The following is a 26,604-nucleotide window of genomic DNA, read 5'->3' on the forward strand; positions in this document are numbered from 1 at the left end:
AAGCAACTCCCATATTCCTTAGAAAGTATACCCAGTTTTTAAACAGGGAACAACATACAGAGTTACAACATGTTGCTTTTCAACAATTTATCATGCTCTGGTGTTTGGGGTTGTCATATTTCAAAAAGTGAAAATCTGGACAAAAAGTTGAGCCTTTTTTAAGGGTATTTGGCAAAAAAAACAAAACCAAAAAAAAACAAAACCGCTTACAACATGGGTTGCCATATGCCAGGGATTTCCTGGACATTTTTTACTGGTTTTCAGAAATTCTGAAAATTTTCAGCAGACAAATCCCATATGTGTCCAGGAAATCCTGGATGTATGGCAGCCCTCATCACAGGAGGAGAAAGGAAAAAGAAAAAAAAAAAGAGGGGGAGGGAATCAAATTGACTCCAAGCCAAAGACCAGGCGGAACAACTCTGTCTTACAGGCCCTGCGGAAAGAAATCAGATCCTGCAGGGCCCTGGTCTCATGAGGCAGAGCATTCCACCAGGCCAGTGTTGAAAAGGCCCTGGCTCTGGCTGAGGCTAATCTAACTTCCTTAGGGCCCGGGACCTCTAGGGTGTTGCTATTTATGGACCTTGAGGCTCTCCGTGGGACATACCGGGAAAGGCGGTCCCGTAGGTATGAGGGTCCTAGGCCATGAAGGGCCTAGAATTTTTGGTTCTTTTTAAATCTGTCCCTTGGTTGTGTGTCAATCTTACACAAGACTAACCAATCTACTATGAACAAAGTGAAATGGAGGGTCTATTTTTAATGCAAGTTGGTGTGTTGTTTTGTTTTTTTAAAAATCAAGACCATACAAAGATCCCCTGGCCCATCTCCTGCAGCATCCTCTTCTCACAGTGGCCAGCCAGATGCCTGTGGGAAGCCTGAAAATTGGACACCTGCTGTTCCTAGCAACTGATGAAGGTATTATTTTAAACAAATGAATAAGAAAGCTGCTTCCACACTACTGAGGTAGTGTACAAAGATGTCCAAACTAGTCAAGTGAACAACACTGAGAACGTCATTTCTTTTTTAATGGCTGGAGCGTTCAAGGGTTCTTTGGAGGTAGTGGGGAACTAGAGTGACCCATCAGTGACCCAAGACTGTCTGCCAAAGCCTGTGGCTGGAACGGAGTTGGAATTTCTTGTTTGTTTAGGCAGAGGCTGCATCTCAGAACAAGCCTGAAGTTACAAAAGATTCAGTGATGGCTGTGTAAAAGAAGCAAAGCTTTCCTCAGGTGGGATATTAACCTCACCTGTAGCAATCACACAAATGCCATCTATTTAAAGCGCATGACTTACCTCAATGAATTCTGGGAACTGTAGTTTCTTAAGGGTGCTGGGAATTGTAACTCTGTGAGAGGTAAAGTATAGTGGTCACGATTCTTTGGGGTAGGCCATATGCTTTTAAATGCATGGTGTGACCTAAGTTACATGCCGCCCCCATGACAACTACATTGCCCTAGCACCCATTCTGTTGAACCTTTTCCACCCTAGCACTCATTCCAGCACCCAAAGCTACTCATGCCTAAATATTTAAGTGTCTTGCAGTGTCAACTACAGATGTTTTGTTATCTGAAGCACAAGGTGGGGCCTACCCATTTCCGGTTATAAGAGTCAGCACAAGAAGCAATATTTTATTTAGCTTTTACTTGATGGTTACTATAAACTCATAAATTTATATTGATTCCCCCCTAATCTTTTTGTATCCAAAATGGAGATTTATTTTTATATTAACAGGTATGTGTCAGTGCACATACTTGCAGCAATGCATTATCATTATCATATTAGAAGATTATGGGAGGTGTACTCCCTGCTCCTATTTATCCTCATAACCCAGTAAGGCAGAATCATGAAACTGTAGAGCTGGAAGGACTCCTGAGGGTCATCTAGTTCAAACCCTTACAATGCGGGAATCTCAGCTAAAGCATCCATGATAGATGGTCATCCAAACTCTGCTTAAAAACCTCCAAGGAGGGAGAGTCCTCCACCTTCTGAGAGTATCTGTTCCACTTTCTAACAGCTCTTACCATTAGAAGTTCTTCTTGATTTGAATCCATTGGTTCAGGTCCTACCCTTCGGAGTAGAAAACAAGCTAGCGTGCCATCTTCCATGTGAACAGCCCTTGAGGTATTTGAAGTTGGCTTTCATATCTACTCCTCATTAGACTTGGTTTCCAGACCCTTGATCATCTTGGTTAGGTAGGTTAGGCTGTGGCAGTGACTGTTCCAAGGTCACCTAGTGAGCTTCACGGCTGACTGGGGATTTGAACCCTGGTCTCCCAGGTTCTAATATGTCATGTGAACCACTACACAACACTGCCTGTCACCCAGCTGTTTTGCCTGCCACATAAATCTCCAGTAACTATTATGAAGCAGGTCTCCAAATGAAGGCCCAGGGTTCTGAACTCTAAAGAGAACCACCAAAACACCTAGGTTGGCACTGCATGGCAAACACATTCTGAGCATTTTAAACAGGGCTCTGCAGTCTTTTGACTAGCCTCAGTGGCCAGTACAAAAATATGTAGTTGCCAGGCCCATGCTCCTTTCACAAAAGTTGGGGTCTTGCCTCCAACCTTCTGCTGTATCTCTAAAACAGGGGTGGGGACATGTGGCCCTCCAGATGTTCTTGGTCTACAACTCCCATCAGCCCCAGGCAACGTAGCCAATGATCAAGGCCGGTGGGAGTTGGAGTCCCAGTAACATTTGGAGGGCCCCAGGTTTCCCATATAGATAAGCTACAATCTTCTCCCCTCTGCAGTTCAAAGCTTACACCAATCTTCAGAGACTCTTCTCCATGTTCCCTTACCAAATAATTTGAGGCTGGTGGTTACTAAGAAAAAGGCATTTACCAATGGTGACAACGCTGGTTTTGAAATGCCCTCCCCAAGAAGCTTGCTCGGCACCAATGCTGTGGCCTTTTAGGCATCAGGTGAAGTCCTTTTCATTTCCCCAGGCTTTTTAAGTGTTTTTAGACCTTGGGAACTACTGGCTTGAACACAGGTGGTGCTGTGGGTTAAGCCTAGGGCTTGCCAATCAGAAGGTCGACGGTTCGAATCCCTGCGATGGGTTGAGCTCCCGTTGCTCGGTCCCTGCTCCTGCCAACCTAGCAGTTTGAAAGCACGTCAAAGTGCAAGTAGATAAATAGGTACCGCCCCAGTGGGAAGGTAAACAGTGTTTCCATGCGCTGCTCTGGTTCGCCAGAAGCGGCTTAGTCATGCTGGCCACATGACCCGGAAGCTGTACACCAGCTCCCTTGGCCAGTAAAGAGAGATGAGCGCCGCAACCCCAGAGTCGTTCACGACTGGACCTAATGGTCAGGGGTCCCTTTACCTTACTAGACCTTGGGAACCAATGGCTTGATTCTGGTGCTCTTTTAGCTTGTGCCTGATGTTATGCTCCATGTAGCATTTTCTATACACTATGGCTTTGAAAAATCATGGCACACCACCCAGAGAACTTGTTAATGGGTGGTAAAAAAGTACTGTAAATTAATCAAAATTTTTAAATGTTGCGGAATCCACTTAACTCAGGACTTTTTAAATTCTCATAGAAACATACATCAATGTATAGTTCAGCCAACTTCATTTCACCTAGCAATTAGGAGAATTGTCGCAACTTTATCTGGATACCTGCAAGGAATAAGAAAACCTGTCCCCAGCAGAAAAGAATGTTGCGTAAGAACCCTGTTAGCATTCCAAGAGGTTCAGGAGAGGAGTCACAAGGATGGATTCAGATTAGGGCAAGTCAGTAATTGCAAGAAATTTCTAGAAAAGTTGCAAGTTTGCTGGCAGCTATACTACTGACTCTTCCTTGAATTATTAATTTCACTTCCACAGTGCAATGCTTATTCCCCCCCCCCCAGCAAAATATCTCAGCATATTGATGTGTTTAGGATACTCATTGGATGTGCACAAGCACTGCTTTAGTAATTTTACTTAAAATTTGATAGTTTTCAGAACCCGATGCAGTTAGGTGGGATATGTTAATCAAGGCTGCAACCCTAAATAAACTGAATTCCATTGAATCAATAAGAACTCATTCCTGCGTAAATACCTCTACAATGGTGCTGCAAAGCTGGGACTGTATCCCATTTACTTGCAAGCAAGAACTTGGTTTGCACAAAAGACTATACAGTATTTGTCATTTCCAAGGTATGGCAAACCTAATTTAAAGAGATTGCTGGAGTGCCAACTAGCCACCCAGGCTCCCTCATGCACTTTTAAGTTTAACCAAATTTTAAAATTATACCCATTTTGCAGAGACATCAGTGAGTTCTTTTACTGGGCCTCTCCCTACAGTACATGTATAAAGCTCCAAAAATATTCAATAGTCTAAATCTGAACTATTTTTGGCGATTAGTTAATTTAATCATGCAACATCAAAGCATGGTTGATGTACTTAAAAAATCACAACAGTGGCACATTCATCATTATGCTATATCATATCTTCAGAAGACAAACAGATGCCAGTTTGCCACCAAGTTCTATCATTGCTATCCAATCAATCACAGTATGTTTATAGTTACAAACGTATGTCTGGGCCTTTTAATATAATGTAAGAATGTGAATGATTTTACAGTAACTGTCATCCCTGGTTTTATAACCACAAGACCAAACACACATTTGTAACCATAAGCATAGTGTGAAGAACCTGAGAAATCTTCAAAGGAATGACTAATCTGATTTAGCTAAGAGCACAGTATATATTGGCCAACAGGAATATGAGATAAACATCAGCAATGTTTGTTCTTTCCATGTAAAAAATGGATAGAGGAAGGTTGCAAGATAAACATCTGGCCCACCTTATTACATATACTATTATTCTAATACATCTACAAATTAATTCAGGACACTGTTACTGAACCAAAGGTGATTTCAAAATATACACAAAATGCAATAATGCATTCTAGTCCACCATCATTTTTATTATCATAAAAGGTAAAGGGACCCCTGATCATTAGGTCCAGTCATAACTGACTCTGGGGTTGCAGCACTCATCTCGCTTTACTGGCCGAGCGAGCCGGCGTACAGCTTCCGGGTCATGTGGCCAGCATGACTAAGCAGCTTCTGGCGAACCAGAGCAGCGCATGGAAACATCGTTTACCTTCCCGCCAGAGCGGTACCTATTTATCTACTTGTACTTCGTGCTTTTGAACTGCTAGGTTGGCAGGAGCAGGGACCGAGCAATGGGAGCTCATCCCGTCGTGGGGATTCAAACCGCCGACCTTCTGATCGACAAGTCCTAGGCTCTGTGGTTTAACCCACAGCGCCACCCGCGTCCCTTTTTTTATTATCTTTTATAATTTTATAATTATACATTTTTTATAATTATTTTTTATTTTTATTATCATAGTGGACAGTATATTTAGATTTATATATTTACATATTTCTTTAAAAGGGAGATATTATTAGTCAACTGAAAATAACATTTGAGGATGTTATTTTGGCCATCTTGCTACTACTATCCATCTTTTCTGGCTCTGAAGAAAATCTCAGGAAGATATACCGGTAAAAATTACACAGTCTTTATCCCCCTTCACAAAATGTGCAACACAGAGAACTCTTTTCTTCCAAATGGCAGCTTTTCAAAGAGTTTGCTGTTTTCAGTAACAGTGGAAATAATTTTGTTATTAGGAGAGGAGCCTTCAGGCAAGATGATGCTTTTACGGTTTCTCTTTTCCACTCCCATCAAGAAAGTAGGCAGAGGAACAGAGCCAGAGAGCAGAGCCCTAAGTCTTGCAAAGGCAGGGGCAGCATGCAGAAGGTCCCAGATTCAAATTCCGGGTAGCACTTGGAAAGACATACAGTAGTACCTCGGGTTAAGTACTTAATTCGTTCCAGAGGTCCATTCTTAACCTAAAACTGTTCTTAACCTGAAGCACCACTTTAGCTAATGGGGCCTCCTGCTGCTGCCGTACCGCCGGAGCACGATTTCTGTTCTCATCCTGAAGCAAAGTTCTTAACCCGAGGTAATATTTCTGGGTTAGCGGAGTCTGTAACCTGAAGCGTATGTAACCCGAGGTACTGCTGTACTTCTGTCCAAGACCAGGAAAAGCCACCACTGAGCTAGACGGATCAACACTCTAGCTCAGTTGGAAAAGCTCTTCCTAACCTGGTACTAAGAGACAATTTGTGCAAGATTTTTGATATAACATAAGGTATACATTTTAGCCCCACAGGCTGAGGAAGCGAACCACCATGTCCTGGAAAGCCTGGGCTCAAGTCCTACCTCTGCCACAAACTCAAGTGTGCAACCCTGGGCCCTATGTTTCGGCTTCAGCATTCCCCATCTGTAAAATGGGCATTAACAGCAAACCTGAGCACCGCATGTTGCAACTCAGTGCCAGCTGCTGGGGACCTAGTGGGGCAGCCAAGAGTGGAGCCAGACGTGGTACCCATTGGTTTTCTCCCCATCCTCCTCCCTCACCAAAGAGTCTGTGGGTACTTAAGCAGTGCTTCAGTAAAAAAAAAATTACCGCCTCCCCGACCCTCATGGCTGCAAATGAAAGAATACTATATAAAAAGCAAGAAGTAGCTGGTGTGGCATTAAATAGGTATTAAAATCATATTTTGCTCTAAGCATCACACATACATACTTGTTCTAACATATTTCCAAAACCCAGTAGGACACAACGCACTCCCTTAACTTGGTTAGCAGAAGCATCCTCTGGAAAGACAAGTGGGAAGCCTAAGCCGCTGCTCTTCAGGAGTGTCTCACACCCTGAGGCCCCGGGGAAAGAGAGATGATCCTCTCCACATCCAGACAGCGGGCTTCCGATGGAAGCGCTCAGGAGTTCTGAGTGAAGCTGAACTAATTTCTTCTTTGTGCTAAAACCTCACAAATGGAGCTAAACACACAGCAGCATGGGGGGGGGGGGGTCCTCTGCATGGAGTCCCTCCAACTCACCAATTCACTTTCACATACGTTAATTTAAAAGGGGGTCGGCGGGAAAGGAGGGCAGCCACAAATCAACCTCAAGGGAGCTAGACAAAACTATACATGTCTTTGTTTGATATAGACATTCCCCGTGAAGAGGGCGAGAGCTACGGTGGAAGAGGAAGGGGCGAGATAAGAAAACCACGCTGCAGCCACCTGAAGGAGAGGCACTTGAGCCGGAAGGGAAACAGCCGCAGCCCCCCTACCCTAATCAGCTCCTTGGATATTCTCCCCCCAAAAACAAAGCTGTTCTATAATAATAATGATGATGGTGATAAGTTCGTGCTCCACTCTCAACAGGTATTTAAGCGGCTGCAAATAAAAAGTTTGGGCCATCTGCTGGAAAAGCAACGTAAGGCTCAGCTAATTAGTGAAAGAAATTCAGGAGTTGCCTTGAAGGCAACGTGGGTCCCCGCTCGCCCTCCCCATTTTCCGCGGCCGGGAAATGAGGCAGGGGAGAGAGATAAGAGTCTCCCCCCCCCGCCACGGGGATTACGAAGGTAGCGCACAGGGTCATTCCCAAGGTTCCCCCCCACCCACCCGCTCGCTCATCCGGCCTCTGAAACACATGGCCATTTCCAAAGCAACAACAATCAAGGTCGCCCTATTTTGAAACCGAGGCTTTTTACATTAAAAAAAAGACCTACAGCGGAGTGCCCACGCCAAGGACTTCATTTACCAAGGACTATAAATACGAGGTGATTTCTCCTCCGGGAGCTCACACAGCCACAGGCAAACCAACCTGAGGCTGCTTCTCCCACTCCGCCACCCCCTTCCCGCGGCTCCCGCTCGCCTTCTTCCCCCGGAGGAGAGCAGCTCGGAGCACCCACCGCAGCTCCGGCGTCCTGGCTCCAGAGACCCAGCAGCAGCAAGAGCACCAGCAGCGGCGGCGGCGTTGGCGGCAGCAGGCAGTTGGCCCTCGGGCTCAGCTTCATTCTCCTCCTCCTCCTCCCTTCCTCAGCAGTCTCGCAGGCTCCCGGGCTGGTCCTTCGGAGCTGACATGGTCTTCGCAAAAAAAGGGGGGGGAAAGGAAGGAAGGGAAAGAAGGTGGTGGGGGCAGAGGGGGAGAGAAGGTTGGGCTGGGTTGGGCTAAGGCGAGCCGAGGCGAGCGGTGCGCCCGCCCGCTTGTCCTGTCCCCTCCCTCTCGGTCTCCGCAAACCCGCTCGCCTTTCTGTGCAGACTTGCAGACTTGTCCGCGCTCCAAAAAAAAAGTTAAAAAAAAAAAAGTGTGGGGGAAAAGAAAAGAAAAGCCGTTCTCCCGGGACTACTTTGTCCCCAAAAAAAGGCACTCTGGGATTCATCCGCCGCACTCCTTGGCTGGTTGAGGAAGCCTCCCAGCGAATGGCCGTGATGGTTATGATTAAGGGGCTGTTCTTGAAATAGGTGTTGTGTGACGGTTTATTTCTTTTCTTTTTTTCAGGCTCAGAGTCATTCCAGGTAAGCCACCATGAAATAAAAAGTTCAGGTTTTCAAGAGCATTAACGTTCTTTTTCTCTCTCCCTCTCACACACGCAGGGTTCGTGTTCCAACTAAATTTTACTCAGATGGGTTCCACTGAAACGTACGGATTTGTGTTAGTCGTTTCTGTGTGTTGCAGTGGTTCCCCTCTGTATAAAAAGCAGCATCAGATACAACCCGCAGAGTTTGTTTGTGTGTGTTTTTGATTGACACTTGATTGGCAGAAGCGGCAATGTGTGTTTAAACCCCAAATCTGAAAGGGTATCTTTGTGCGCAACCCCCCCCCCCTCCCGAGGCGGCGGCAGGTGGGAAGGTGCTCTGGAAAAGAAAAGGGGGGAATAGGTAAGAAAATTGGGTAGGGGGCGGGATTCAGATCAGACCCTTTTGGGAAGTTCTCAGACTTAACCACCACAAGTGTCCTGTGGACACTTAACTGAGAGTAAGCCTCTCTTGAGAGACTTACGCTCAATCCTAACCATACTGATCCTATTGAATTCAATGAGGCTAATTCCCAGGTAGACTTGGTTAGGGCCTCAGTCAACATGCTTAGGGGCGGGCCCATGGCTGCATCCTTACTGGGGAGCAAGTAAGCTTTCTGATGCACCCTTGTGATCGGTCTGCTGCTTTCGGCATCCTTTGGCTGCCTATGGAAAGCGGAAAGTGAGTGGTTCTGTATGGACCGTTTAGGATTACAGCCTAGTCCCATTGAACTAACTGAGGCTTACTATTTGCGCGGCAAACTTGCGTAGGGTTGCGCTGTAAGTCTTTGAAACTGGATGCCAGCTCTGAATTGAGAAGGAAAAAATAGGGAGATAAATTTTTGATTGCATTTAACTCCCCAAGATACAATCAGGTTCCAAACCCATGCAAACGTGCAGAACAACTTCAGTGAAAAAAATTATCAGGAGAATCACAGGTATGAGATACCTCAGAACCTCCAGTGGGTTTGATAAGAGTTCAGAGTTGGACTTCTGTGTCACACCTGTTTGATTCGGTTTCGTTCCCTAGCTGAGATGCGTGCGTGTAATTGTGAGATCCTATGCAATTGCACTCGAAGCACGGAGTGCTAATTTCAATGGAACTATTAGTGTGCTTCCCTGAGAGTAGTAAATTGCCGCGCAATCCTAACCATGTCTACTCAGAAGTAAGTTCTATTGAATTAAGTGGGGCTTACTCGCAGGTCAGTGGTGTTTGGATTGCAACCTAAGCCACACGGAATTAAGTGAGCCTTGCGTCCATGTGAATGTGAATAGGAGTTAATTGTTTTCTTTAGAAAATAAAATAAAATAAGCAAATGTGAGGGTATGGTCTCCGCTGCGCGCGCGGGCGCATTGTTGGTTACCTACATTTGGTCTGGGATCACCCGAGTGCTCTGGTTATCTCAGACCAAAAGCAGGTGCCCAGCACAATTTCGGAATGATGAACATAGCACAGAAACGGAAGATCAGCGAATCCAAGTTTATTCATTTATCCTTTTTTCTGACTTTGGGGGAAAGAAAGGATGGGGGAGGAGAGGGAGAGAGTTTGATGCGGATCTGCGGCTGCCTACTTGGCTGATTGACAGTCGTGGGCCCGCCCCCTAGCCGTCTCCATTCCTCGCCCGACGCCGCGCTGCCGCGGCCGTTTTGCTGGGGAATTCTCGCTTGCGCGCTCTTTGATCAGGATTCGTGCACCTTACGCGGGTAATGTTTTCCCCCGGAGGCGGGACCAAGATCTTCCCGTAGCCTAACTGATCGGTAGCAGCACGGTCGGCCCTTCCTGCCCACTCCCCCCCCCAAATCCCAAACTTTGTTGTCATGCTGTCTTAACCTGGCTGCCTTCTTTCCCACAGACCGGGGGGCCGGGCGCCGTGAGCAACCCGAGGAACTGAGTTCTCCAGCGGGAGCGAAGCAGTTTCTTTGCCGGCCACGCTGCACCATGCGCGCTGGGTGAGTTTCTGGGGAAGGGCGGCCGGTGGGGGTGATGCTACCTTAACTTTAATCAAATGTAACTTGGTGGAGTCTCTGTTACAACTTTAATTTTTGGTCCTTTACCCCGTGCAGGTTGGTTGCGTTCCTTGTTGCTTTCTGCCTGACTCCAGATTCTGTGAATGGGGTAAGTGTTCCCAGACAATCTCAAAACACATTCTAATCCTGTGCATTTATTTTCCTGAGTCAGAATACACACAACATTGGGGCCTCCTCTCAGGTAAAAGTGTGTCCAGTTGATACTTAATGTGAACTGGGTGCACAATTACCACAGAGTAGGCTCTGTTAAACTTGATGCAATTTAGTTCCAAGTAAATGTTTGTTGGCTGTATGCCCTAATTCGGGGAAATAATGCATACTCAGTGTCTACTCCAGAGTAGGGTGCAGGATGATAACATCAGTGTCCATGATGCTGTAAATGAACTAGTAGAAATGGTAGTGAGATTTATTCTTGTATGGGATGGCAGCATGATGGTTACACTTCATTTAAAACCCCTGCTGCATTTTCTGTAATAACGGGGGTGCTTTGTATGTGGATTGTGGAGTTTGGGCCTGGAACATGAGGGTCTGTGGATGCCAAAACACAGGGACACTACATGCAGCAAATGTCCTTTGCATCTTTTGTATATTTACTCAAAAGCAAGCCCTGCTGATTTAAGTAAGACTCGATTCCCAAGTAAGCATTGTAGAGAACTGCAACCCCTTGCTGGTGTCTATTTTTTACCTGTGGTACTTAAAGTAAAACTTCTCTGTCCTTGAACACATGTGCTATATATAAAATTGCAAAGTTAGGAAGCCACGTACTGGAATGATAAATAAAACCAATTAGTTTTTGAGCCTTTCATCACATTTTCTTCTTTCCTCTGGGGTGGTCTTCAGAACTCTTCGAAAGTTTGGGTTTATGCATCTATGGTGGGGATTGTAAGAACATAAGCCAAAGTCATGGGCAAGGTAGACCGTATTTACCATCCATTTATGTTTGGAAGCAGTTACTGCTTCTAAAGAGAATGGGATGAGGATGCTTAAGCCTCCTTTTCTCTCTATTCTAGACTGCACTGTGCAAGCTCAGAAGCACTCTTTTGCAAAGGGGCTGGGCTGACTTTCCTGCTGAACTATGGCTCCTTGCTTTTTAAAGTTAGCCCTTATAAACTGTCCCTTTACGGGTGGTGCACTGTGCAGCTATAAGCAGGGGGCTATAGAGGGCCATGTGATGAAAACTGCATTTAGGGCTCCTGTCAAAGAGAGGCTGTGTACACACAATACATTTAAAGCACATGGCCTGCCCCAAAGAATCCTAGAATCTGTGTTTTTTAAGGGTGCAGGGAACTGTGGTCATATGAGGGGGAAACAACAGTTCCCATGACTCATTGGGGCAAGTCATGTGCCTTAGATGTGTGGTGTTCTGTGTAGGCTTAGGTCCTTAGGAGCAGGCCTGTTGGCAGCTTTATGCTGAGCACAAGTTCTAGAGTTCAGGGACAGGACTTCTTAAAGCCTCTGAGAAGCATGAGAGCTAAATGTCTTCTTGAGATTCCCTTTCCTACGCTTAGAGTCATAGAATCATAGACTCCTAGCGTTGGAAGGAATTCCAAAGGTCATTTAATCCAACGACTTGCAATGCAGTTAGAATGTATATTTTGTCAATGTTGATATGACTTGGTTCATTGTGGGGCCTGGGGACATTTCTGGTGCTATTCTGTGGCTCAAATTAAGCCCTCTTTGTGTTATGCAACATATGCAGAACATACAATATCTACACTGGACTGGGGAAATGCTTTGTGATGCCACAAGTCTTTTTGTTGTATATGTCAAATTAGTTTGCTTTGTAAGGGCAGTAATTCCAGACTGTGCTCATCTGAAACATAGGTTTTTGTACCACCACCAGCTGTTGGTTGAATATTGTTTTTGAATATTAATATAAAGTGCTTCTTATTTGTCTAAATGCCCCTTCGCAAAAGTTCCCATATGGCAAAAGCCCTCATTTTACAAATGCTTTTGTTAGTGCTGCAGTGCTTAATTGTGTTAGATTCATTAACACTTTCTTGGTTGAGTTAAAAAAAGGTGACATGGGTGTTTGTGAGGGGAGGGTAGTCCTCCCATGAGTCATAATCTCCAGATACTCAGCTTTCATTAAAGAGCAAGAGAAAGAAAGTTTATAGCACATGTAGAACCTAAGATGATAAAAGGCTTCCAGGTAATTAGGCAGCAGATTGAAAACAATATATGTGCCTTTTAGTATAAGTGATGATGAAAATCACACCATTCTCACCGGGGGGGGGGGGGCAGATACAAAAGAAGACAGGGCTCCAGAGGGAATTTAGTAGGTGTAGAACAGTGTTTCCCTGACTTGGGTCTTCTGCTGTTTTTGGACTTCAGTTCCCATCATCCCTGACCACTAGTCCTGCTAGCTAGAGATTATGGGAGTTGTAGTCCGAAAGCAGCTGGAGACCCATGTTTCAGAAACACTGGTGTAGAACATTTATCAAAGGTGCCTGCCTTCTTTTGCACCTGGCTACCCTTACTTTAAAAGAGGGGTCTTCCCATATCTCATGGCCAGGAAAGGATAACTCTTAAGAGGATGCTTGTGATATGGTGCCTGTACATGATTTATCTAGAACAAAGTAGGGGTTTTTTAATTATTCAGAGCTATTGCTGTTTACTTACATACAAGTTTTAAACTATGTATAAATCTTTTGTTGGACTAACAGGTGTATAAATTTTGTTAAAGTAAGAAAAAAACACAACGTACTTTCAACTGGAAAAAAGTAACTGTGATTCCAAGCTTTAATGACTTACTCTTACTGCCAAGGGTATAAATCAGGGGTTCACAAGACAGTGTTTAACACACTAATCCAGGTATCGCTATGGATTCATGGTTGAAGATGGAAGATGGCACGCCTGTTGCTTCAACTAAATTGATATTTAGTTGTCCTTTTTATTCCCTCGTTGTGTTTTATATTAAAACACAACAGGAGCAATAAAAAGACAGTTAAAAATCATCTAGCATCTGACAGAGTACATTCATATTTATGCAACAGGAAGAAGAATCCTTATGTGGTCCACCATGACACTCAGCAAAAATCAAGTGGTCTGTAGAGAAATATGTTTGGGAACCCGTGCTGTAATCCTAACTCTACTTATCTGGTAGTGAGCCCCATTGAATTTACGATTATATGCATGCTTAGGATTGCACTATAAATGTTGGGTGTTTCGTAGGACTGGGGTGAAAAAGCTAAGTAGCCAAACTCTTTAGTTGTGTATCAAGGTTCATACTGTCAAGTTATGCAGATGACACTCTTCAGTTAGCATTGTTCAGTAGCTCTTGTGTTTCCATCCCCTGTTTTCTGCAACATAAGTTGGGCCAGACCAGTGATTTTCCCAAAGGGTAGTTTCTAAATGACCCAAATGTGTCAAATTACTTAATTTGGATCAGTACTGTACCTGGGATAATTGGGTCGGCTCCTTAATTTGCAGAAAAACTGATCCACCTGTCTTGCCAGCTGTTTTGGGTTTAACCAGTTGTGACTCACTTCCAGGTTACAGGGCTTTAGGGTAATGGTGCTAGATTGTGAGCATTGGCTTATTTCTATCCCGGCCCATACACTGAAAGCCTTAACTGTTCTTTCCAGGAAGTAAATCTCAGTAAAAAGAGCCCTGCTGGATCAGGCCAATGGTCCATCTAGTCTAGCATCCTATTCTCACAGTGGCCAACCAGATAGATGCTTGTGAGAAACCCACAAGCTAGAGCCAAGTACATGAGCACCAGTTTCCAGCAACAGGTATATTCAGAAGCATTACTGATTTTGACTGTGGAGGCAGAGCATAGCAATCATGGCTAATAGCCACTGATTGCAATGCAGCTTGTTCCTGAGTGAGTTCATTTTGACTGGAACAAATAAAGTACTGTGGCTTATTTCTCCTACTGTGTTATTTTTGTTTTCAAACTAACTGGCATTCTGTATTCAAGTCAGTAATTTCTGAAGAGCAATTTGAACCTGTGTTAAAGGCACGTGAGTCATCTTGTGAGGCTGCTCTGTTTTGGTTTTTCCTCATTTGGCAATTCTTAGATGTGACACTAGCCCTAATTCAGCACTTGTAGCTTCATGGTGATACAAATGTGTAATAGGGAAAGATGGCAAAGCTCATGTTGTCCTTTCCTGTTATATTTTTCATCACCATGTGATGAAAAATCTGTTGAAAGTGATAGATGATAGATAGATAGATAGATAGATAGATAGATGATAGATAGATGAATAGATGTGTTACTGAGTCATTGATCCATGCACCAGAGGAGTAGCCAGCATTGTGCCTCCACATTTTTTTTAGACTCCCAACTCCCATCAACCCCTACCAGCATTGCCAGTGGTCAGGGATGATGGGAGCTGTAGTCCAACATGAAGTAGGCATTATCTAGCCCACTATTGTTCCCTTGAATTGGCACTGGATCTCCAAGATTACTGTTAGGTGCAGTCATTTTCATTCAGGCTGAGAAAGCTCAGGCCCAGAGGCCAAATGTGACCCTCCATGCCTTTCCTTGAATTTGCTATAGACCACACTGCTCTGCGCCTCAAGCATTATTACAGTGGTACCTCTGGTTACGAACTTAATTCGTTCCGGAGATCCATTCTTAACCTGAAACCGTTCTTAACCTGAGGTACCACTTTAGCTGGCACATGATTTCTGTTCTCATCCTGAGGTAAAGTTCTTAACCCGAGGTGATACTACCGGGTTATCGGAGTATGTAACCCGAGGTGTTTGTAACCTGAGGGTACCATTGTATTATCTTTGCTAGCTTGGAATGTTTCCTTGAATTCTGATAAGTCTATTTTGCTTGCATGGATGGAGTGTGCAAGTGTGTATGTGGAAACTCTCCTATTGGACAAAGATAAAATTTACATTTGGTGCTCCACCTGCTTTTGGCATGTGGCCCACAGAAAGCGAATGTGGCCCTTGGGCTAAGAAAAATTCCCCACTCCTGTTTTAACTGGAGATAGTGAGCATTAATCATGCGACAGTATGTGTACAAAGCATGAAGCTTGTCCTTATTGTGTGTTTTTTCTTTCCCTGGGCCTCATAGTGGTACCTTCTTCCCCTAGTCCTTGTGGTTTGCTATAATGGACCAGACCAGGTCTAAAGCAGCTTCTGGTTGGGTCAGTTTAATACCTAAAGGAGAAAATATGAATATCTTGTTAAAAGAAAGAACTTTGCAGAATCGTGGGGCATAGCTGAGTTAAAGAGGGAGCTTAGCTTTTCTGTATCACATGCACACCCTTGAAAATGCTTATTTTTTTGAAAAGAAGTAGATGCTGTTAAAAATGGCTACAAAAAGACAAATCCCTGCATGGATGGGAAAAGAGGTTGTATCTCAATGGCAGAACATAGTTGCATACAAAATGCCTCGGGCTCAGTTGCTGGAATTAGAGAAAGGCCCTAGCTCAAGAATTATCTGCTTTGTATGCAGAATGTCCAGCATCTTCAGGCAGGGCTGGGTGAGACTCCTGTCTGAAACCCAGGACACTTGCTGCTAGTCTCTGTTAGCAGTACAGAGTTACAATGAACTGGCCCAAAACATTTCGCTACTTGAGGTGGAGGATAATATGGTTTCCAACCACCACACCCATTATTTGTACAAAGCTAAGTGGAGCAGCAGTTGAATCTTGCTATGATAGGGCAGTGTCCTCTACTGAATCTCGGAGCAGCTGGCTAGCTCTAGTGACAACAAGGCATGGCATGTGGCATACACAACCCTTCCCTCCTATACCTCATTGCCACCTCTCAGCATCTGCAGCATGAGCAATCTGCTTTGCTATGGTAGGGCCTGGACCAATGCCTGATTTGTTGGTGTGGCGTAAGTGAAACGGAGACCAAAGCATCCATTTGTGGCTCTGGGTATAGAGCAAGCATGGAATGATTTGTTATTTTCATGCTCGGACTATACCAGAGCTGCATCATGTGTGATAAGCTTCATTCACAAAGGCCAGTTCCGCATAGGAAGGCTGCATGAGCGCAGGCATCATATCTATGCATGTATGTTGCATGAGTATGTTGTGAGCATACCTGTGATCCACCTTTGAGCTGTGTGCACTCCAGGGTATGCATAGCCTGGAAGCAGATTATGCATTTCACTGAAGCTAAACACATCTGGGTCTGGGTCTGGGTCTGAACCTGCTTGGAGACCAAAACCACTCTCCTCCAGACCTTTCTGTCTAGCCTACAGAACTTTCCTAGGCTGCCATCACTGGCTTTGCTTCACATTGAATGTTTCTTCCTGGCTAGAATGTGTTCCTGAACTCTGAGAATGCCTCTTGCTTGCAAGTAGAAAAACTAACCTTTTTGCATTCACTGGCCCACCCACTTTTGACTCTGCCTCCACTCATCACTGCCCCACCTTTGAACTGAGAAAGGTTCCCTACCTGCTGTAGGTGCTGCATTGAGTTCTGTGGTGAGCGGGGAAGAAAACATAATGTGAATGACTGCAATAAATAGAGTAGATAGATATTTAAATTGTTCTTGGACTCATCTATTAGAGTTCAAGCCATCTACAGTAGGTGTCAGTGGTACTAAAATAGGTTTGCTCAAAGGCATTTGTGTATATTGGAACCCTGCCATTAGATTAGGCAAATGCTGATAACTTCTGAACTGTTAGTTGCAGCTTCCTGATTTAAAACCCTTGTATTTTATAATTATTATTTGCTTAGACAAATTGAACAGTACCAAATTTTAAGCATTTGGCAGGAGATCATTATAAGATGGAGGAAGGAGCAGGATTAAGGAGTTCATTGTCCTTAGCTAAAAGCAAATAGGCACTGAGCTATATGCAAGTTGGTTACAGGGAAAGAGACATTTTGTTGATAACTTCAACAAAACTTAACAATAGTCTTTTGTGTTTTTTTGCCGGGGAGGGGAGCATGTGTATGAGGGTTTTCTTGGCTAGAGAAAAAGAGGTGCAGTACAATCAGGTCTCGTGCAGGGGTTATGTTCCACCTCTGTGCTACTGTCCTTACCTTATGGAGCTGACACACCATGCTGTCCTTACCCCACCCTAAGCAAGGCAGAGAGGTGTCAATAGTGCATGAGAGCATCCCAGAGCCAAGTAAGCAAGACAGAAAGCTTGAAAGCTCTTCCTGCACTAGGGAAAAAAAACCCTGCGCAAAAGGAGCTTTTAAGCTCTCTGCCTTGTGTGCAATTAATTCTCACAGGCCTTTTAATGAAATGTGATCCTTTCCCCATGGAATATTTTGGATGAGAACTAGTGGCCCTCCAGATGTTGCTGGACTCCCAACACCCACCAACCCCAGCCAACACAAATGAAGTTGTGGTCCAGGAACATCTGGAGGGGCTATAAGCTATCTCTGTTTTAGGCTGTGGTTATGTGTTGTTGGTATGACTTTAATTGGGATGGGAATAGGTGATAATTCAGGTTCTGTGACCCTAAGCTATATTAGTGTTACCTACATGATTCATGGAAACATGAAATATAAATATTATTTTAGAAGGAAGGAGATGGGGTTGTTTGTACGTAGGAAGAAGCTTTGTACACAGACCATTGGTCCATTCGGCTCAGTACTGTCTACACTAACTGGAAGTGGTTCTCCAGGGTTTCAGACAGGGTACAATCCCAGCCCTTAAGATACTACCAGGGATTGAACCTGAGACCACCTCAGCTGCTCTGTCATTGACCAATGCCACACTTTGGATAATTTCCACCTGGTTGTAGAGAGTAATCCAAATAGGAGCAGCATTAAAAAAAACAAAACAACAACTTATCAGTGATGTATGATAAAACCCAAATAACTATTTTAAAAAGATAAAAATTGAGATAAGATGAATTGAGTACGTGACAATAAAACTACCAGTATTGGAGTTCTATACATATGTATCAGGAGTTGCTATTTATTTATTTGCTTAATGTTTTGAAAATTAAGCGGTGATGTCTGAGCTGGGTTTCTTCCACCATTAACCTGTATTTTTTAGGGCAGCCTGGCTCCATTCATGGTCGCCTTACCAAACTGGGTTCCCTCCAGATGTTGTTGGACTACAACTCCCCTCGTCCTTTAGCATTTGCCCTGTTGTTTGTTGCTGATGGGAGTTGTAGTCCAATAACTTCTGGAGGGCACCTGGTTGGGGAAGGCTGCTCTAGGAATGCAAGCACACTTCGGGTTTTGTCATGCTTCTAGATCCTTTTGTAGTTGTTTGGCTTCCATTGTGAAATGAACTTTGTCATCTCCCTCCTGACCTAAAAAATGGAAGATCTGGGAACTGGAGTGCCACGTGATCACTTCTTTTGTCAAATGGCATAAGAGGCTGACAGCATGCTATGAAGCTTCAGACAGGAATTTTAGATAATGTTCTGCACCATATGAGATCAATAGACTGCATTTGAAAGAACAGGTGTGGCACCTACAGAAGTGGTGCTAGAACTGCAAAATTCTATTTCCAAGATCAGAACCAACAATTAAAGAAACGTTCACAAATTTAAGAAGTCGTAGAAACTAAAACATTTATTCCTAGGTTCTCTAGTTTTTTCCCTTTTGGTTAATCATTTAGCAATTAAGCATTTAATTCTCAATTATGATTGCAATTAAAAAACAAAACAACCCGAAGTATGCACTACTACCACATCACTCAAAGGCAAAATTTTAAAGTAAAAGATCCAGTTGATGGGCTAGGAATTGCATGGTTGTCAAGTATATACTGTAATTATTCCTTCTCAGCCTTTTACTTGCTACTTTAACAAACTGGTGGCGCTATATATACCAAAGTTCCTATCCTTATGACTTCATAAAACTAAGGAAACATAAAGCCAGTATTCCCTGAATCAGAAGCAAAATAAAAATACCTACCAAATGAATTATGCTTTGAAGTGTAGGGCCAAACGATGTGTGAAATTAAACACATGGTTTGAAACAGATGAAACACCTGTTTCTGCTTTGGGTGGTGTTGGAGTCCAAGCATTGCCAACCCAAGACATTTTGCTGCCTGAGGTGAAGTAGAAAATACTTCCCACCCCTGCTGTGCAACTCTCTATAGGCTACAGGCAGGGGCTGGGTGAGCCATGACCATGGTGGCAGCTTCTTCCTCCTCTGAGCCTGGATGTGCTGCTCACATGCTCACTCTCCTGCTGACCATCTGACAGGTGCAAGGGAGGAAAATACCACTGTACTATGCAGGTGCAAGTGTTGAGTGCAAGTGCCACACTTGTAGGCAGCTTCTGTGCAAGCACCTTGAGGCACAGCAAAAAGTTTGGGGCAGAAGTCCCTTGCATCCCGGGATGAAAGGGCAGATTTTCATCAGGACTGTGAGTTAACCTGTGGTGAAGTCAAGAGCGGACTCTGGTTTTCACAGTGCTTTAGAGCAAATAGGCACTGAATTATCAAGTCAGCCACATTTTCTACTTGCCCTGCTAGACTAAAGAAAGAGTGCTGATTGTTGTTCAGCCATTCCATGCAGATTAAGCATGCCTAAACCCACAGATTTTATTTGGCCTAATTAGGTATGCCTATCTTGGGCCAGACTGTTTCATCTGAGAGGTGGATATTGTAAAGTCCCTCTAGATAAAGTCTGAGGCATCTACTTTGGAGGCTTCATTCAAAGTATTTTGGGAGGATGAATGGGATATAAGTTTAATGAATGAATAAATATTTCAGAAGACCAAATGTTTTAAACCATAATGTGAAAGCATTTTTAGAGAGTTGGAAAAGTCTGTGTGTTATAAAATGGGCAGTGTCACCTACATTTTATGATGTCAAGAGCTTTCACAGGTAATGGTTTATGGAGTACCCTATTCCCTGTGGATCAGTGATCCAATTAAAGCATTTTCACAGACTAGAATGAAACTGGAATGCTTTACTGACTTGTAAATGTTGATTGAGATAGAAGGGAAATGACTATTTTTAACATAGAAGTACATTCCAGTTGAGGCATATTATATATCCTACTCACTCCAAGCCCTGTCTAATATTATTAATCATTTTCTTTTATTTGTATGCCACCCTTCATCCGAAGATCACAGGGCAGTTCACAACATAAAAATACAGGAACAGGATGGATAAGATGCCACAGTGCAAAATGTTTTTCTTTTGCTGCTATGGCTGGTAGTGGTTCTGTAGGGTTTTCCAAAAGGGGCTCTGCAACATTAGCCTTACTTGGAGAGGCCTGGGATTGAACCTGGGAGCTTCTGCGCTGCAAAACGTGTGCCCTACCACTGAGCTATGGTCTTTCCCCATAAGTTACTCCTACACAGGAAGCCGCCTTTTCAGGAAGTCAGACTGCTGATCCAGCTAACTCAGTATTGTGTACAGTGAGTAGCAGTGGCTCTCCAGGGTTTCAGAAACAGACTTATTTTACCAGCCCTCTCTGGAGATGCCAGGGATTGAGCCTGGGGCATTCTGCGTGCAAATCAGATCTTGTGGCCCTTCCCCATACAGTCATATCTCGGGTTACAGACACTTCGGGTTGTGCACCGCGCCGTTCCCGGAAGTACCAGAATGGGTTACTTTCGGGTTTTGGCGCTTGTGCATGCGCAGAAGTGCTAGATTGCGCTTTGCGCATGCGCAGAAGCGCAACTTGCGCAGACGCGACGCTGCAGGTTGTGGATGCTGCGGGTTGCGAACGTGCTTCCCACACGGATCACATTCGCAACCCGAGCATCCACTGTATTGGCAAGTGTGGTGTGGAGGAGAGTGGCCATTAATGGAAGGCACCTCCTCCCCAAAGCATGAAACCACCACTGCCTGGCTGCAAACCACATGCTTCATAGAAATAGCCCCATTCATTGGTTTCCGTGGAGCTACCCCAGAGTGTTTCATATCTCTCTCTTTCTCCGCTCTACTGATCCCTCCCCCACCCAAAGAAATAGAATTTCAGCATCTTTTTGGTGAAAATTATCTGCTGATAAGGAAAGATCTCAATGGCCGTGTTTGCTATGGTAGCTTTCCATTCAAACTGCCAAGAACAATCCGGCCTGAGTTTTAACCATTGTCCAACTTGCGTCTCCGACTTTCCTGGTCACTAGTCACAGGATAATGCATGTGTGTTTTTTTCCAGTAAAAGGTTGGGGTATTTGGAAAAAATGACACAATTTATCTCTCCCTCTCCCCTCCCTAACTAGAGAACTGTTTAAACTTGAATTCAAGATAGCTGTGAGCCCTTGATGTTTGTTTTTTTGATAAAGCAAGTGATTGCGATTGTGAAATGAGACCTGGGCCTACGATTGTGCTTATTACCTTTGCTCAAACTGAAGAATATTCATAAGGATACTGGCTGGTGGATTTCCCTTTTTGTCTGATTGTGATTTTATACCTAAATATAAATTGATGGAGTTATTGGCTCAATTTCAAGCTGGCTGTTGATGTGACTTCTATCTGTGTAGGTCCAATGGGGTTTAGGTGGAATAAAGCTTGCAGATAGTTAATGTGAACATTTTTTTCTTTGTTTGGAACCATAATTGTACAGAAGAATGCAATAATTGATGAACAGGAGCTAAATGCACAAGTACTGTAATCTGTTTAGCACATGGATAATACAATAGCCTCCCTGAGTCTAAAGATACGTTTAGACAATTCTTGCTTGAAGACTTTTTAGCTAGCCAGTCCAGATTACACTCCTGTAATCTGCCATGGTGCTGGAAGTTGCTTCTTGGCAAACCACATTAGTCCCCCAGGATATCAGGCAATTGTAATAAACACCACATCATACAAAAAACAATTCCTCACCCTCTTCCTACTTAACCACACATTTCAATTTATCTTAAACAAGTTGATAAGAGCCCAGAAATATTATTTAGCTCCCTTGCAGAGCAAGCTTCAGCTCCTCCTTTCTAGCTCTTCACTGGGTCACTCCTCTCCACTGGGGGTCACATTGGCCCAGCTATCTCCCCACCCGCAGCCTCTCTTAAGTGGAAATTGCTTGGCCAGAACGTATTTCATTTGAAATAGTGTTGGATGTAGGTCAGGGTTGGGAAACCTGCTTCCCCCCCCATGCCAGTTGGGACTGATGGGAGTTGGAGTCCAATAGCACATACAGAGGTGGTTCCCCTTTCCTAACGTAGGCAGAAGGGCTATGTTTCTCTGTGGACATACTGTACAGTGGTACCTCAGGTTACATACGCTTCAGGTTACAGACTCCGCTAACCCAGAAATATTACCTCGGGTTAAGAACTTTGCTTCATAATGAGAACAGAAATCATGCAGCGGCAGCAGGAGGCCCCATTAGCTAAAGTGGTGCTTCAGGTTAAGAACAGTTTCAGGTTAAGAACAGACCTCCAGAATGAATTAAGTTCTTAACCCGAGGTACCACTGTACTTCACAGCCTTAGTGTCAGTGCTGTTCATGGCTTTTCCTTTACTTGTCTCTCTTCTTGCATATGCTGAGACTTCCCAATCTATGATCTCTGCTCCTCTAGCTTTGCTACTGTCTATCAGGAGAAAGGACAGTAGAGATACCCCACTCCAGAGGACTCAAGAGGAGCACACATTAATTCAAAAGTAATCTGACAAGCCCTTTATCAGGGATGCAACTTCCTGAAATTTAAGTAGAAGTGACTCTGCGCTTTTGCATTTGACCTTAGGACACAAGGGAATAATGGAGGAAAATATCAGTGGTATCAATCCAGTGATATCAGGGGCTTCATTGCCTCCTTGGAAGCCACAGAAAGTGTGTGTGATTTAAGCAGGGAGAGTCACAGTTGACAGGCACCCTTAGCAAGTTTGCAAAGGCAAGCAGCTGAAGTTTGATTGCCTTATGTGGACTTTCCTCTTACTGAATTCAGCATTAAATCTGTTGGGTCTGGTTTTAACTCTTGAAAACATCCCTAAGATCAAGCAGGCCAGGAAGAGGTCGGCATGGAATTAAATATATTTGCCCTGGCATTAAGGAAGAGTCATTTGCCCAAAGTCCAGAGGTGACTGGCAAATAGTTGCTGAGGATTAATGAGTAGATGGTGTGATGGATGGGCTTTGGAGATTGCATCAGTGCGAATATATCTTGAGCATCTCCTGGAGAGTTCCATCTTATCCTCTTCATTGTTTTCCTTCTTTTTATTACTCTGGCAAAACAAACAGGGGGATCTTTATCTTTTGAAAAGGAAATCCAGGCTCTGGTAAGATCGACTTCAAACAAGCAGTCATCTTGGCTTCTTGATGTGCAAGCCACATGGAAGCTGTTTATGTGTAACTGCTCTTCATGGCAGATTTGCTGGTTTGCTGTGTCACTTCTGTGCAGAGGGAAGGACAAGTTGTAGTGGTGCTGACACAGAAATTGTGGGTTCTCAAGCGATGTTGTATCAGGTCCAGTCCTACCATTAGACAGAGTGAATAATTGCTTTAGGGAGCAGATGTTTGCAGGGTGGGCACCATCAGAATGAATCTCACCACTGGTGGTCCATGGACCATAGTATGGGAACCCCTGCCATAGAACATAAGGGATATCTTTATTTAATCACAGGTACATAACAGCTACAACCATGCTGTATTCCTGATGTAAAACTCTCAATGTCTTATTTTCTATGGCAATACCAGGCTTCCTCAACCTCGGCCCCCCAGATGTTTTTGGCCTACAACTCCCATGATCCTGAGCTAGCAGGTCAGGGATGATGGGAACTGTAGTCTCAAAACATCTGGAGGGCCGAGGTTGAGGAAGCCTGGGCAATACTATGCGGAGATGAGAATTTTTTATTTTTATTTTTTTTTTGCTTATGAACAGCATCACGAACGGCTAATGCGTGGACTAATGCTTCTCTGGTTGCTAGTGCCCCATCTAGATCACTCTCTGCAGGCCACAAATTGCAGGAAGCAGTTTAATCTTGTAGGTTAAATGTAGGCCAGGCAATTAGCCTGGAATTCTGCCTGCTTTTATTTTCAGCTGATGTTTATAAATTCTTGCTCTCCCATATGGCAACACAACCCCTCTGGCTTGGCTGCAGTGCTTAGTCAGATAAGTAGTTTTTGAATTAATTGCCTAGAGGCATTTGGGTTGACTAGGATAGGAAGCTGCCTTATACCAAGTCAGAGCATTGGGCTATCTAGCCCTATATTGTCTGCACTTACTGGCAGCAGCTCTCTGGGATTTCAGGCAGGGTTGCTTCCTCAGCCCTACCTGGCGATATTGGGGATTGAACCTGGAGCCTGCTGAGTTAGGCTAATGGCCTATCTAGTACAGCATCCTGTTCTCACACTGGCCAACCCATGGGGAGACTGCAAGCAGGACCTGAGTGCAACAGCACTTTCTCCAGCTGTGATTCCTCACAACTAAATACAGTGGTACCTCGGGTTAAGAACTTAATTCTTTCTGGAGGTCCGTTCTTAACCTGAAACTTTCTTAACCAGAGGTACCACTTTTAGCTAATGGGGCCTCCTGCTGCTGCCACACCGCCGCCGCACGATTTCTGTTCTCATCCTGAAGCAAAGTTCTTAACCCGAGGTACTATTTCTGGGTTAGCAGTGTCTGTAACCTGAAGCGTCTGTAACCTGAAGCGTCTGTAACCCGAGGTACCACTGTATTCAGAGGCATTACAGCCTCCAAAAGTGCAGATAGAACATAGCCATTAGGGCTAATAGCTGCTGATGTTCTAATATTGATCTTCATAGCAGACATTCTACCACTGAATTGTGAGTTTTCCATCCTGCTTAATAGGATAACAGGGTTTTTTTCTTTCTTTTTTTCTGGAAAGTTGGGGGGGGGGAAGAGATTTATCTTCAAACCACTTTATTTTCCCACCCAAAAATTTTGCAGGTAGAATCTGTTATTTTATTAATTAAAATGCATACAATTAATAAACCAAGCTGTCTTTAATTGAGGACAGCTATAATTTCTACTTGTTGGGGCTGGCATAGAGCAGGGGTGGCTAACTCCCAAGAGACTGCAATCTACTGAGAGTTAAAAACTGGCAGAGATCTACCCCCTTTTGGGGGGCTCAGGTCAAAGTTGTTGAGCATTTCTTAAGAGGGGAGGCCCTGTTTCTTTGGGGTTCAGGTTAAAGTTGTTGAGCTTCTTTGAGGTGAGCCAATGATCTACCACAGACGTCCAGTGATCTACTGGTAGATCACGATCTACCCGTTGGATGTGACCAGGTGTAGAGCAAATGTATAATCTTGGGAGTTTTTAAGAGGCTCCTATTGGGATGCAGAGGTTTACAAAGGCTGATCTGGCTTGGTCCAGGTTGTGTGTGTGCATGCAACTCTGCTGCATCGTTTACCAGAGGTGAGCACATCTAAGCAAACTGCCTGCCTAGCTTGTTCTCACCTGTGGAATCGTGATGTATTCTTGGTGATTATACATTGCTGACTTGCACCACCAGAATTGATCTTTGGTAACTTGAGCAGAAGTAACAAAACAATAGTAAACAATAGTAAATCCCCAAAATCTTCTCCAAAAGCAATAGAGGGTCAACATGGGCTTAATAATTTACCAATTTCCAAAGGTTTGCCCTGTTACTGTATTGCAGCAAAACCAACGAAGAATCTCTTGTGGCAGACAGGCACATTGATTGTAGCATAAGCTTTTGTATAATGCAATCCATTTTATCAGATGCATGTGTGTTATCCTGAGTTACAGATACACCCACATCCACACACCCCACATGATTGGCAGAGGCAGGTTTTAAACAATGAAGTCAGAACGATACGTATTACCAAAAGCACAGGCAGTGATAATGTTTTACTGGGGTCAGTTACCAGAAAATAGGGGCTCTGTCAGAGCAATACAGTATTGACTCTAGATTGGTAAGCTTTCAGCATCTCTCAGAATTCAAAAGTGTGCTATACTGACATGTGCTCTAGTAGGCAGAGAGATATACAGCAGCCCAGTTCATGCTGATCACCATTTGATTATTCCCCTTCCCATATATTGTTTGCCTTTATTTATTTCAATATTTATGCATTGCGCCTTCATAAAAACAAGATTTTTATGTGCAATGTTTTAAAAAAATACTATTGTGATGAAAACATCAATGTATACTGGTTGTGTTTATCGTTGTTGTACAGTGGTACCTTTGGTTAAGAACTTAATTTGTTCCGGAGGTCCGTTCTTAACTTGAAACTGTTCTTAACCTGAAACTGTTCTTAACCTGAGGTACCACTTTAGCTAATGGGGCCTCCCATTGCCACTGCGCCGCCACGGCGCGATTTCTGTTCTCGTCCTGAGGTAAAGTCCTTAACCCAAGGTACTGCTTCCGGGTTAGCGGAGTCTGTAACCTGAAGCATTTGTAACCCAAGGTACCACTGGACTTGGTTTCTTCTTCTTCTTATCTGTAATACTGAAT

At 44.0% G+C, this 26,604-nt stretch overlaps 2 protein-coding genes and 1 long non-coding RNA gene across 5 annotated transcripts in view; 2 read left to right on the forward strand and 1 right to left on the reverse strand.

The window, feature by feature from the left end:
- Nucleotides 1–7,993, reverse strand: part of COL4A5 (collagen type IV alpha 5 chain) — a 134,009-nt gene extending 126,016 nt beyond the window's left edge. Inside the window, exon 1 of the mRNA XM_080990519.1 lies at nucleotides 7,756–7,993. Within this exon, the coding sequence (XP_080846645.1) occupies nucleotides 7,756–7,860 (105 nt within the window). The 5' untranslated portion in view covers nucleotides 7,861–7,993. The remainder of the gene's footprint in view (nucleotides 1–7,755) is intronic.
- On the forward strand, nucleotides 372–7,387 carry LOC308468903. Its single transcript, XR_013981940.1, has 3 exons — nucleotides 372–912; nucleotides 2,748–2,918; nucleotides 7,008–7,387. It is a non-coding gene; the product is annotated as an uncharacterized lncRNA (long non-coding RNA).
- Nucleotides 7,994–8,230: 237 nt separating the features above from the next.
- COL4A6 (collagen type IV alpha 6 chain) overlaps nucleotides 8,231–26,604 on the forward strand; it is a 172,640-nt gene continuing 154,266 nt past the window's right edge. For 2 of the 3 annotated variants that reach the window (XM_080990521.1, XM_080990523.1), the window contains exons 1-3: nucleotides 9,940–10,065; nucleotides 10,215–10,311; nucleotides 10,426–10,477. In XM_080990521.1, the coding sequence (XP_080846647.1) occupies nucleotides 10,301–10,311; nucleotides 10,426–10,477 (63 nt within the window). In that variant the 5' untranslated portion in view covers nucleotides 9,940–10,065; nucleotides 10,215–10,300. Of the gene's footprint in view, nucleotides 8,363–9,939; nucleotides 10,066–10,214; nucleotides 10,312–10,425; nucleotides 10,478–26,604 lie in introns of those variants that run through there. The other variant, XM_080990522.1, reaches the window with a different exon arrangement.

The sequence above is a fragment of the Podarcis pityusensis genome, assembly GCF_964106645.2.
Source record: "Podarcis pityusensis genome assembly, chromosome: Z".
NCBI classification, from domain to species: domain Eukaryota; kingdom Metazoa; phylum Chordata; class Lepidosauria; order Squamata; family Lacertidae; genus Podarcis; species Podarcis pityusensis.